General features: G+C 42.4%; 1 protein-coding gene across 1 annotated transcript in view; it reads right to left on the reverse strand.

The window, feature by feature from the left end:
- The window catches only part of LOC309877082 (stonin-1-like), a 39,519-nt gene extending 35,820 nt beyond the window's left edge, over positions 1 to 3,699 (reverse strand). The window contains exon 1 of the mRNA XM_082758164.1: positions 3,576 to 3,699. Within this exon, the coding sequence (XP_082614290.1) occupies positions 3,576 to 3,589 (14 nt within the window). The 5' untranslated portion in view covers positions 3,590 to 3,699. The remainder of the gene's footprint in view (positions 1 to 3,575) is intronic.
- Positions 3,700 to 13,898: the final 10,199 nt, after the last annotated feature.

Consider the following 13,898-nt stretch of genomic DNA (forward strand, 5'->3'; position numbering starts at 1 on the left):
ATTAACATTTTTAGTTGGGGGTTGGAACTAGATGATCTTTTTAAGGTCCCTTCCAACCCGAGCCATTCTATGATTAATGGCATCAGCGCAACGCTGCTTGTGTCCACCTTGCACTGGGAGTAAAGCAAATCTCACATCTGGACGTTGTCTATGCTGGGGAAAAAAGGCACCCAACATACAAACACTGCAGCAAACACGGAAGGTTAACAGGTTATTGTGTTATTAAAATGTCAAGTCCATGTATTGGCCCAAATGTGCTGTCCCTGAAGAGCATCCAGCGCTCAGGACAAATTCCATACAGCAGTGCTCAAGGGAACACCTGCTTCTCTGCACCTCTGAGTCATGTCTCATGCCTTAAAAAGCTGCAAACAGATAGTAAATTCGCACACGAGGGAAAACCTACAGCAAGCTTTCAAAATAAAATGAAAAAAGCAGCAGTGCTGCCAGATTCACATCTCTAGTTATCTACTCCAGGCTGCGTGTTACTGAAGAGGGTTTCCCCCAGAGAAGCAGCTCTTCTTGCTCACTTCAGAACAAGGGTAGACAGTGATGACTTTCCAGTTTATACAGAACAGAATAATTTACTTGGAATTGCATTATTGATCTTCAAAGATCATTGAGTCCAACCGCCCAACCACTTCAGGGCTAACCAAAAATGAACGCATTTTAATAAGGACATTTTTCAAATGCCACTTGAACACTGACAGGCACAGGACATCAACCACCTCGTTAGGAAGCCTGTTCCAGTGTCTGACAACCATCACAGTAAAGACACATTTCCTAATGTCCCATCCAAACCTCCCCGGTGCTGCTTTGTGCCATTTCCTTTTGTCCTATCACCAGTTACCAGGGAGAAGAGCTCAGTGCCTCCTTCTCCGCTTCCCCTGCTCAAGAAGTTGAAGAGAGATGTTGTACAAAAATTTAGCATACCTGTTCGAAGGCATTTTCAATTTTTCCATGGAACAACTGCCCCAACCTTAACCAGTGGGTTCTGTGAAGGACCTTCTCGTGCCTGGATCTACCCTAACAGACCTTCCCTAGCATTCAGATGTGAAGTAATTGCAAAAGCTGTTTCAAAAAGACAACAAAACCACATGCATGACTGCCCTTGAGCACAATGTGATCAGCTTAAGTTGATCTCCCTGTATGCCGTAAGCCACGATGCCCGCAGCCTCCCTCCTTGCTCCTGTGGTCACGCAGCCAGGGTGAGTCACACGAGCTCGCTCACTGATCCAACTAAACGCATGGCCGTAGGGCACACCAGTTTTAATGTGAAGATGGCACTCGAGAAAAACAGGAATACTCCTTCAGCCTGCAGATGCATTATAAAACACACAAATCAATGACTGCAGCAGCACAGAGAAGTCAGGAAGAAGCCCATCTCCACCAACAAAGCATCCAAGAATCACAGGCTTACAAGGAGGAGAAACATAAAGAAAACCAAAAAAGTTTCCCCAATCCACAGCTACATTTAACTCTTCTGTTTTTGAGGAAAGGCGATCGTATCTTGCACTGTACCACACCACCAAGTCTGGAGTGGTATTTAAGAAGGTCCAAAACCACAGAGTTATGACTAACCCTGTTCTTTACAATTAAAAGGTAATGAGAATGACAAAAAAAAAAAAAAAAAAAAAAGGGGCGGGGGGTTAACTGATCTCTGATTTATCATCTCGGGTTTTTTATTAAAGGCTCTGATTCATCATCTAGGCACAAGAATGGCAAACGTAAATACTCAACGCAAGTCTAAGCATCTCTCTTGGGTCCATTAATGGTTCTCACATCTTGGTTCCTTCAGAAGACTCAGGAAAGGCACCTATGAACAGAGAGGTGCTGGCCACCCAAGTTTTCCCTCTTTTCTGTTTCAGGAAGGCTGGGTCTCAGTAACACATGCTTTTGGTAGCACATGTTTCTCTGCATCCTTGGACTTCAGGTTTGTACCTGAGCACACAGTACGGGCCATCCCATGCTCATGCCCCACTCACTGGCAAACAGGTGATCAGTGGGGCAACATTCATCAGAACAGCATCCACTGGCACAAGTGGTGGAAGTACTTCTACTAAGTTGGCTGAGACCAGCATTAAGCCGTAAGAACTCCAAAATGGTAATCCATGTAAAAGTAAACACCTTTAGTAGAAAAAACCTCTCTTTTCCTAGCAGACATAAAGACAAGTTTGATCAAAGCAGTACAGTAACTAGTAAGCATTCTCTTCATCATTTATTTTCCTTCTTATTGTCCAGTTAGATGAGATATATAAATCATCTTTAATTCACTTCATGCACATGCTTGCTTGTCTCCTTTATACCGCACACCCCTCCATGGGGCCTCTCTTCTCTATACAAAAAAAAAAATCACCCCGATTAGAGGATAAACAGGGGAGAAGAGGCTGAAGTTCCCGCTGCCATCCAGTCCCCTCTCCAGCATTGCCATAGTGGCTGCACAGCCCATGCTCCGCAGGCAGGTTTTGGGGAGCCAGTGAGCAGTTACAGAAGAGACCCATGTAAACTGTTTACTGACAGTAGCTGACGTTTTACTGCATGGATGGCTTTTTTGTTGGTTCCTCCCTCTCCTCCCCCCCCCCCCTTTTTTTTTTTTCTTTAAACCATAACACAGTGCTCTGGCCTGGAAAAGACGGGAAAATAAATCTGTTTTTATTTACAGTACTCCTGCAGGTCACCAAGCTAATGGCATGTCACTGATTAACTTTAAACAGTGTTTGGGAAACAAATTATCATTAGGAATGCACAAACATCTCACACAAGTGCTCTGGTCACAGCAGAACTGCAGAGGGCTTCAGCAAGTAGTTTATTTAACATCCAAACTCCTCCCCATGAGCAGAGGCAGGGATTTATAACACTACCACGCAGCAGAAAGGCAGTCATGTACAGCTGTGTCATTTCTCTAAAATCAACAACCTTATTTTAGAATTAAGCAGCCCTCTGGATGAAAAACAAAACAAAAAGAAGTCCTGAAGGCTTTGGCACACAGATCGCATATCAAAACATTAAACAGGCCATGTTTAGAAACAAATTTAAAACTGGTCCTCAGCTAGCGTTTGTAGTGTCCCTGGGAAGCCATGGATGAAATGACACAACGAATACGTGATGAAAAAGTATGCTTCCAAACCTCCTTCCCCAAATCTTAGCACTGAACAACAAGAAGCAGGGAAGCTATTCGAAATACTACACTTAGCATATTCACTGAACCACATGGTATACTTGGGGGGAGGATGGATGGAGGGTATATTCAGAGTCAGTTTTTACATCAGCATTTAAAACTACCTCATGCTTTAGTAGCCAATAAACAAGAGCTAGTACCTTCCCAGAGATCAACACACCACCTAAATTTGCAGAGCTCTTAACACGAGAAGTACTGCATGGAATCTACCACTAACATTTTCTGACAGACCCATTCCCTCCTAAACTGCGGAATATTCTGTTTCCCCTGTCATAAAGCCTGAACACTCATACTAATAAGGAGTATCATAATTAAATCCTTACTGCTTAATTGAAGAGAAGTATTTTTAATAGCTACTGATCACAGTCATGTCAGAAAGTACGATTCCTAATTCACTTACCCAAAAATCCTCATCTGGATTCCTCTCCAAAAGCATCTCTAACACAGATGTGGACCCCATGGTACAGACCTGTATCGGCACAGTTCTTGAAGAGCTGCTGCCTGTGGGCAGCCCCTGCAGAATCAGTTTGGGAGGGACCCCACATGGAGCAGGGGCAGAGTGACCGTGAAGGAGCGGTGGAGATAAAGTTTTAGGGACTGACCACAGCCCCCATTCCTCTGCGCTGCTCAGGGGAGAAGGTAGATACGGTGGATGGGGGAAAGGTATTTGTAGTTTGTTTTTAGCTTCTCACTGCTCTAGTCTGCTAGTGATAGGCAATAAATTACATTCATCTCCTTATACTGAGTTTATTTTGGCCATGGCAGTAATTGGTGAGCAATCTCCCTGTCCTTAAGTCAACCCTCGAGCCTTTTTCCATGGTGTTTTCTCCCCCACTTCCTCTGAGGAGGAGTTAGAGAGCAGTTGTGGTGGAGTTTAGTTGCCCAACAGGGTGAAAACACGATGCCAGAGTTAACATCCATGCACAGATAAACTTAAGAGCTTGCATTGATTTGTTATTTAGAGATCTGGATTTGGGTAGCTACGTGTCAGTGTAAGGTCTGGTCAAACTCTAGCAGTACAAACTTCTTCTGTGCTCTGAACCAGTCACACACTAGTTACATGATGCAGTGCTAAGCTCTGCTCTCTATATAGCTACTCATACAAATAGTCAGGGAAATAGGTAAGCTTTTTTTCATAACATTTTCTTGCCGTAGGTGGACTTTCAATGCAGTAAAGCAGGCAATTTGATGTTTTGCCTTTGGCTAACTTTCTTCTTTTATTACACATGTAGAAGAGCCTTGACCTCCAGACAGGGAAAATGGAGCTAACAGGAAGGTGAACAGTTCATGTGTAAGAGCCTCAGGCTCTAAAACTTTTGTTCCCTTCCCCATCCAGACGTTACCATCCTCCTCCTAAAAGTTAAGTTCTGCTTGCAGAAAAATCAGGTTTCTGGTGCACTCTGCATTGGTGAGAAAACATCCCAAACCAGGAATGCGAGCACAGACATCCGTAACCTAACTCTTACCGTGCTTCAATAAAACACCCCAGTCAGCATTTTTCCTAGCACGTTTACGAGGTGCTCTCAGTTGTCGCAAATAGCAGAACACCTAAATCTTTAAAAAAAAAAAAAAACTTACTGAAGGGATCCTTCTCCCTGAATACTGAGTTAAAACCAGAAAGCAAAAGTTTTCTGTAGTCTTTGTCACCTACAATACGCTTGAGTTACGTCTCCAGAGTGTGCACGAAGGGCTTATTTATACATAGTAAGCACAGTCTAACCAGCTCTGACCCGTGCCAGCGCTGCAAGGCACACAGTTCAGCTGGAGCTGCTGGTTTGCTTCCCCAAAGCCCTGGGTGCTGCTGGCCATCCAGCAGAAATTTCTGCACCAATAACTTCAGACGCTGCGAGCACACACGCACAGTTTAACACCACCAGCTGCATTACTAGACAACATGAGGAAGGCTCCAGGAGTTCATTTCGCTTCAAAGAGCACACGGAAAGAAAGAAATAAATCCTCGCTGGCCTGGCTGCCTGCTGAAACAAGGCGAAAGCCCTGGGGACCGGAGGGATGCCCGCACCCAGCGCCCCGGCACGCCGCGCAAACCCTGCCCCTTCTCGCTACTTCGCCGTCGGTAAATAAACAAAGGTAGAGCCCGGCATTTATTAAACCCCGTTCTTCAACCAAAAAACGGAGAACCCCACCCACTTACCCCGTTCCAACTACCGGGAAAACGCCGCTGCTGACGGCGACGCCGCCGGCCCCGGCTGCCCTCCGGCGACCCGCGGCATCCGCTGCAGCCGCCCGGGCAGCGAGCGGGGCAGCCTCGGCCCGCCCGGCTCCGTCCTCACACGGACGCCCGGGAGGGAGTCAGCGCTGTAGGCAAACCCAGCCGGCACCGCCCGGGCAGGAGGCAATAAGGGACCGGGACCGGGACCGGGACCGGGACCGGGACCGTGAGCGGGGCCGGGTCCGTGCCCAGGCTCCGCCTCGCCGCCCCGCCCCGGCCCGTCCCGGCCGCCCCCGCAGCCCCCGCGGCGCCTGGCGGGGCCGCCATTTGCCGTGCGGAGGGACCCTGCCGGGCTGAGCCCAGCCTCGGTGGTGGAGCTGGTAGCTCTTGGGATTTATCTTTAAAATAAACTTCTTTTAAAAACTGGGTAGCGTTCCCGTGGCAAGGACGTTGTTTAATCCTCGAGATTAAGCCGAGTGCTTGCGTTTCGGTTTGATGCCTGAGCACGTCTTCTGGACAAACTTTGGGGAGGGACGGGGTGCGTTAGGCAGGCGGTGAGGGACGGATTCCACCGCGGCTGCTGGGAACAAGCACGCTCTCTCTTCCAGTGGCACCAAACGCTGCCCTCAAGGTCACGTCTTTCAAAGGTGCAAAATAATTCACCTCTTGTGCTGCTCACATCCCAGAAATTCTTTCAAACAATTTCCCCTTATCTTGAAATTTAAACAGCCTAAGTGGATCTGCTGAGCGGCAGGACCACAGGAGCCATTCATCTGCGCTTACAGCCTAATCTTGTTTCATTTCCTGCCCTTTCCCCAGCATACAATAAGTGTGCTCACCACTGAACCATCAAGTCTGCAAAACTTCATGGTTTCAAACAGGACTGGTGGTGAAATTACAGAAATTCTATTTTATTTAACTCTCCAGCATATAACAAATTTCAAATGATAGGGGAACCTGTTCAATAGGGGAAAAGCAAGTGTTTATTCCAACATTTATCATGAATTTAAAACAAAAAGTTACTTTCTAGACCCATTGTTAATGGCAATATGGTAATACCTGTGCCAATTTTTCTTATATGTTATAATGCATATGATATAGCATTGCTGGGTTTGGTTTTCACCAACTTTTAATAATAAGTGATATGCATAAAAATCCCGATATATCCAGTAAATACTACAGAGCTCTTTTGAGATGCTCCACAGCCTTCATTTAAAACAGTGTTGAGGAGTGCTTCAAGTGTATCAATTGAATTTTTGTGTAAAAGAAGTTACCCAAGCATATATGAAATCTGTGAAATGTAGAAAGTGGGGAAGAAAATGTCTGATGAAAGCAAGATTTCATTGCAGTGGTAGTGGGTGCTACAGCAGTAGAGGAGAGTTTCTTACTAGTACTTATAGTTAAGGCAACTTTGTGTGTGACAAGGACTCCAGGATCACTCTCTTCAGCTGTGTACCCCTCCTAGGTGTCTCCCTTTAAGCACTGTGCTGGCTCAAAAGCATGGGTAGGGCTCTGCAGCCATTTAGCTTACATCAGATACATAAACTTGCTGGTTTCTTAGCAAAATCTTAAGCCAGGGTGATTTTCCAATTTGTGTACAGTAGGCGTTTTCTTCTCTGTAGCATCAATTTTCCTCTCTCTAAAAGGGAAGGTGCTCTCAAAGAAAAAGCAAAGGATTTCTTGGTGTCCAGAACATATGTCCCAGGAAAGGGACACGTGAAAGAAAAGAAGTGTCTCTGTTTTAACGAATATGCCCCTCAACCCTTGGGAAATAACATTTTTTGGTGGAGTAGCAGTCACAGGGACAGTAACTGTGGGAAAAGACTCGTGACCACAACCAGTTAGGTGACAAATGATCCACCACTAGAGGAAAATCTGCTCATATTGCCCTGCAGAAGATGCATTGCAGTCAAAGAGGAGCTGAGGAAGGGCAAGCTACTGCGACTGAGATTCAGAGATGAATTACAATTGTTTTAGAAATGAGGACCTCCTAGGAAACAGGCTTGGAGTAAGCATGTGGGCAGCCTCTGGTGAGGATATGAGACACTGATATGTAACCTATGAGCCAAGGGGCTGATTTTCCATGGGGTAGGAAGCTTGTGAGATTGTTCTATGAGGCTTTTCTAGAAATGGAGTTGAGACAGGGTCCAGTAAATTGAATGGCCTGAGGTGGGATGAGCAGTGACTTTGATACGCACACAGCAACAAAGATTTCAATCAATGCTGAAAGACATCATTTTCAACAACACATTTCAGGCTTTAGACCACTTATCCTCGGAATTCTTAGCCTCCCGACCAGGGAGGTGATCCTCCCCCTGTATTCTGCTCTGGTGAGGCCGCACTTCGAGTACTGTGTTCAGTTTGGGCCCCTCACTACAAGAAGGACATCGAGGCCCTGGAGTGTGTCCAGAGAAGGGCTACGAAGCTGGTGAAGGGCCTGGAGCACAAGTCCTGTGAGGAGCGGCTGAGGGAACTGGGGTTGTTTAGTCTGGGGAAGAGTCTCAGGGGAGACCTTATTGCTCTCTGCAACTACCTGAAAGGAAGGTGTGGGGAGCTGGGCGTCAGCCTCTTCTCACGGGTAACTAGTGATAGGACTAGAGAGAATGGCCTCAAGTTGTGCAGGGGAGGTTCAGGTTGGAAACAAGGAGACATTTCTTCTCAGAAAGAGCAGTCAAGCATTGGAACGGGTTGCCCAGGGAGGTGGTGGAGTCACTGTCCCTGGGGGTGTCCAAGGAAAGGTTGGATGTGGTGCTTAGGGACATGGTTTAGTGGGTGACATTGTTTGTAGGGTGATGGTTGGACCAGATGATCTTGGTGGTCTTTTCCAACCCTAATGATTCTATGATTTTCTTCAAGGTAGGCCATCAAAATTGCCAAGTCTTCCTAAAAACCCATAGAGCAATGGAAAGACCAAGCTGCAATGTTGGAAGACCATGTCCAGGGCAGGTCTTGCCCTCTGTTCACCCTTGTCAGTGACCTTGACCTCTCAGAGCAAATAGCTCCCATCTCTAAGAGAGGACAGGTTATCTTCTGCTTCTGAGTTTCTCTGGAGAGAGGAGATCCATCAAAGAAATGCAGAACAAGGCTTGGAAATTGGCTTAATTACCAACCGGATAATTGTCATATTACCCTAATACAAACTTTCTCAGCCAGTACGTGGAGTATCTCTAAATTGTGCTTACCAGAGGTACCATGCTGCAAAAAGTACACCAATCATGGATAGAATGTGTGGGATGAAAGGGGGACTGCAGATACTCTAATTCCTTGTATGCAAAGCCATCAAGATCAGCGACAGCTCGTTTACAGCAGTAAATTCTAGTTTCTTGTGTAATGTATCTAAATTTCTTTATAAGGCATCATGTGTTCATTTTAGCTTCTCTGCTTTTCAGTGCTGATGAACTTTCCCTTGAATTTTAAAGAGATTAAGGAGAGGTGTCCTTTTGTAAATTACTTTCATTTGTCCTAATATCTTCTCCAAAAACTAAGCAATATTGATCTTTTGCTGTATTCAGGGGAAATATTCTGTATGCCTGCAGTTGCAATGGAAATGTTCAACACAGTTTTCCCTACAAATAAATTTATCTGTTAGTTTAATGCATTCCAATTACAAAAATTGTGCTAAGAAAAAAAAAAAAAAAAAAAAAAGCTATTCTTGTTTTTATTTTTGTTTAGTTTTAGATCAATTTTTATTATCTTAATAATAATAATAAACAATGCCTCATATAGTTAGCCAGCTCTTTCTTAATGAGTGTTAGTTGTTTCACTAGTTGGCAAAATTATGCTCCCAATGAATTTTATAATACATAACCTGATGGCTTGCTACCTACCAGCTTCTGATAGCATCTTGCTCTTGTTCTTACTTCCATCTCAGTGATGGATGGTAAAGTTTCATGGATATGGTTTCAAGATATTAAAGAGAACTGGCCCCAGCACTGAGCCCTGGGGGACTCCACTAGACTTTAACTCCATTCATGACTCTTCGGGCGCAGCTACCCAGCCAGTTTCTAACCCAACAAAGCGTACACCAGTCCAAGCCAAGAGCAGCCAGTTTCTTGAGGAGAATGCTGTAGGAAATGGTGTCAAAAGCCTTGCTGAAGTCAAGGTAGACCACATCCACAGCCTTTCCCTCATCCACCCAGCGCGTCACTTTGTCATAGAAGGAGATCAAGTTCATCAAGCAGGACCTGCCTTTCATAAACCCATGCTGACTAGGCCTGATCACCTGCTTGCCCTGCAAGTGCCGTGTGATTCTATAATTCTACGATTCTACGTGATATTTATATTGAATATATCTCATTAAAGATCAATGATAAATACGTAGATATGAATGGGGAGAGAAAAGGTTGTCTTTTCTTCTGATAGCCTGAAGTTTTTTCCATCATAATTTAATATGTAACTTGCAAGCCAGAGAGAGTGGTTGCATTTTTATTTTTCTGTCTTTAAATTTTTTTCTTCAGTACTGCCAGCACAAGGCCCCCAGGCTCAGATGACGAAGCAGCAGCTTCATCACTGGCAAGTGCTGGGTTATGTAGCTTGGCATGCCACCCTCCATCACAGCACAGAGCCCTGTGGGTGCCAGACCCTGATCTCAGCATCTTTCTTCCCCTCTCGAATTCCATCCCAATGAGTCTCCTGTCTTCTCTCAAAGCACGCCCAACACCTCAGCAACAAGAAAAGGAAGATTGATACCTCATATCTTGCCAAAAAGCCAGGGAATTTAGACATACATTCATCAAAAGGAGTCCTCAGGACTCTCATTTACTCTTACAACATTCAGTAACAGTTTCACTCTTAGTTTCTACACTAGCCCTTTCTAATGGTTTTCATTTTAAGCAGGCAGAGTATTATATATGTATTTTTCTATCTCCCTATTAAGGTCAGCATTTGTCTAAAAATACATCAGATTTTTCTTTTGCTGAGACATGTACAAATCTGCTGTTGTTAGTGACTGAGAGACCTCAGTTTTGCTTAATGCTGATAAACCAGAGAGACTGAAGACTTAGAAGAGGAGAGAAGTGACAGTGCTCCAGCCCCTCACTGCAGCAAACCAGTTTCTTGGTACCATGTCCATCACTGCACTTCACCGTGTCTCTGTGTGCATGTGAATGCTTTTGGTTTTTGCACAATAACATAATCAAAGAGACAAGTATTCTAATATTTAGGATTCATTTCCAAAACAAGACCATTACTCAGGAAATTCTGTAACCATTTTCACCCTCTCCCTAAATAATTCAGTGCAATATAAATCCAAGCAGAAAAAAAAACAAAAACTAATTGATGCTGAGATTTAAAAGTACTTAATACTATTTCACTTTAATGAATAGCATATGCAGAATAAATTAGAACCATTAGAACTATTTCTTCTGTAAATACATTCTGAAATTTGACATAAGGATACAGTACTACGTATTGCTACAGGCAGTTATTAAATTAATTCAACATTTTACAATGCTAAGTCAGTTTATGTTGCTAACTATATTTATGCTGATCTCAATGTGATTTGCAGTGTATTAACCTTTTTATGAAATGTTTACTGTTTTGACAAAAGTGAAACCTGTCAGTTCTTATGTTGCTAGAACCAAATATTATTAAATGGAAATAGAAAAGCACTCATTTGTAGACTTGTTTTTAACTCTTTGTTCTACTACTTTGCCTTTTATTTTTGCAACAAATTTCCATAAAAGTCCTTTCTGAGAATTCAAGCCAAAGTGCAAAAATTAGAGAAAAATTCGTCCCCTTCCCTTATTTAATACATTGTTTTCACTTACCACTATTGCTCTTAAAAAAAAAAAAAAAAAAAAAAAAAAAACTCAGAAGTTTAGTATATTCACTGTTAAATTACCATGTATTCACCACATATAAAATATTTATAGAAATATAGCATACTCATTTTGTTCCTTCTGTGTGAGATTTGGTGCTCATTGGCTTGAAATGCTCATGACCACCTGGGCTAGACTGACGATCTAAGAGAAAGTTGGCTTTGTGCCCTTGTTGGGACTGAACATAAACCAGACTTTCCTGATACTAAAAGAAATTCAGTGAAACTGATACCTCCTCTCCTCAGGTATTTGCTGTGACAAACATTGTATGCACTATACGTGATCTGAAAGTCACTAAGTAGAAGGCACATAAGGGGGTCCAGTACTACAGCTAATTCCTTATACCAATGACTACAGTCAATGAACTGCACTGGATTCACAGGTCAGATTTTTTCAACCTGGTAACTTCAGTAAAAAGTCTTCCTTAAATAAAGTGCTTTGCATTTACTCCTTCCAAAGGAATTCATGAATAACAACTGGTAGAGCTTAAAGTCACTGGAAATTCCACCCTGGACTCTCTAATTTTGTGGTTAAAGCTCTTCCCAGCACCAACCTGGGTTGCTTATGGAAGACCATAAAATAGTATCAGCACCAGGCCTGCATTTCCATGGCTGCTTCATTGTGTAAGACCTCATCAGTTTATGAGGCTTTTGACTTTGCTGTGTGAATTAGTTAAAACCAGTACATATAAGCTGATTTCTGTGGTTCTCTCTGCCATTTTATTCATTAAAAATTTAACATTTTACATTGTTTTAGTGTTGTCAGCATAGCAGCTTGACAGGCAAATTAAGCCCAACAAGAATCAAATGCTTATTTTGCTGCTCAACCTGGGTATAGCAGTACTGTATTTGTATGGAAAGTTTGTGGAAGAACCCCAGTGATTCAGAATTAGCATTGATGTGGTTGAGGCTGCCTACACATACAACAAAGGCAAACAATGAGAAATTGCCCCTAGGCAAGTTTCCATGTGGCAGATTTCATAATCCCAAATACATCTTGGTTTCTAAAGGTCTCTTTCTCTCCTCTGTCCCCATCTGTCATTAAGCTAGCAGTTCTGCAGATGGGTGTAGTTAAAACAAGTTTCTAATTCTCATGATTCAAATTAATAAAAAAAAAAAAAGTACTCAAGAATTAGGGCAAACAGAGCCTCTTTTAAATTAGCATTGATTTAAGTTGCTGCTGAGTAATAGCGCAAGTAGTAACCAAAGCAAAAAATGCATGACAAATTTTTGTTTGTTTTTAAACAGAGGAGCACCTAGCTTTTGTAGGAAGGAGCAATTAGCGATTATGTGTTTTTACTGCAATAAACTTCATTTTTATCATGAGCCTGCTGTTGCTAAGATAGTAGTTTCAAATTACCTTTACATACTGCACTAAAGAACAACAGGTTTGCCCAGTTTATATGGCCAGATGATTCTCTAAAGTCTAAGACACTGTAGTATTTATATAATAAAAAGGGTTTACTTGGTTCAACCAATCCAAAAAATAGTAACATGATAGGTGCTATGCAGTCTGATCCCTTGGATGTCTGAGCAAATCCCCTCTTTGAAGGTACGGGGAGCATAGTTGTACAGTGACTGGCTCCTGCTGTGCCTGAAGTCAGCATCAATGAACAATGCTGGGTCAGAGACCCCTCCCCACAAAAAAGTTCAACTCAAGTCAGCGATGAAAGATAGAGCAGAAACAGCAACAGGATTACAAGTACAAAAGGAGAATACGAAGCTAGCTTGGTAAAAAGGAAAAACACCCTGTAAAAATAGCAAATACATTTCAGCAAGCAAGGGAGTGAAGTGTTTCAGTCCTAATACAGATGCTGCTCTTGAGTGCTACCAGACCACATCTAGTTGTGATGTAAGTCTGATGTTTCTGGCACCCATATCACTGAAGCACTAAGCTACTTAATATTGAATCCAAAGGAATTAGCAAGACATTATGAACACCATTTTTAAATCAGTTACATAAATATACATCTGTGATTTAACCACTTGTAAGTAACAAAATCATTAAATATGAATGTGGTAGCACTTAGGCAGAAATCATAAGTTGTCCAGCAACACTTTTACAAGTTAAAATTTTGGCCTTATTTCAGTATTAGTACAATTTCAGTTTCCAATTTGTGTATTCCCATAATACACAGACCATTTTGTATAGGCAAAATAGTTCAGATTTATATTTGTTGAAAACTTGGTCTCAAAGATTAATTCTCCACTGCAATGTTTAAAACAGCATTCAGCTTTATAATAGCATAACTTCAATTACAGTATAGGTGTTAAACATCTGTAGTTATAGATATTCAGAAGCTGATTCAGAACTAATTAGTTAGCAGATAAGTACATGCTAGTTGGGTAGTTTCAATAGTAACTTGCATTGCAGCATTAGAAATTGAAACTTTCAATATACTATATGGCTTTGGCTGGGATAGCGGTAGTTTTTTTCTGATGCTGTGTTCAGCATTTTTGATGAAAATAAGAGTGATACACTGGTTTTGGTTGCAAAAACAGCTAAGGATAACATATTTAACTTTCTATTAAGCCCTGAAACAATCTTCAAAGCATATTTTTACTTATGTATTTTTCTGAACGTAGGCACTGTAAGTAGTAGCATCAGTAAGTTCATCAATTGGATTCATAAAATTAAACCTAATTAAATTAGTACCTTCACTGACAGATCAAATTCCTCAGAGAAGGCAGCTTAAAAAAAAAAAAAAAAAAAAAAACTCTGGCAGGAAGCAGAT

Source organism: Aythya marila (assembly GCF_965140915.1).
Source record: "Aythya marila genome assembly, chromosome: 3".
NCBI lineage: Eukaryota > Metazoa > Chordata > Aves > Anseriformes > Anatidae > Aythya > Aythya marila.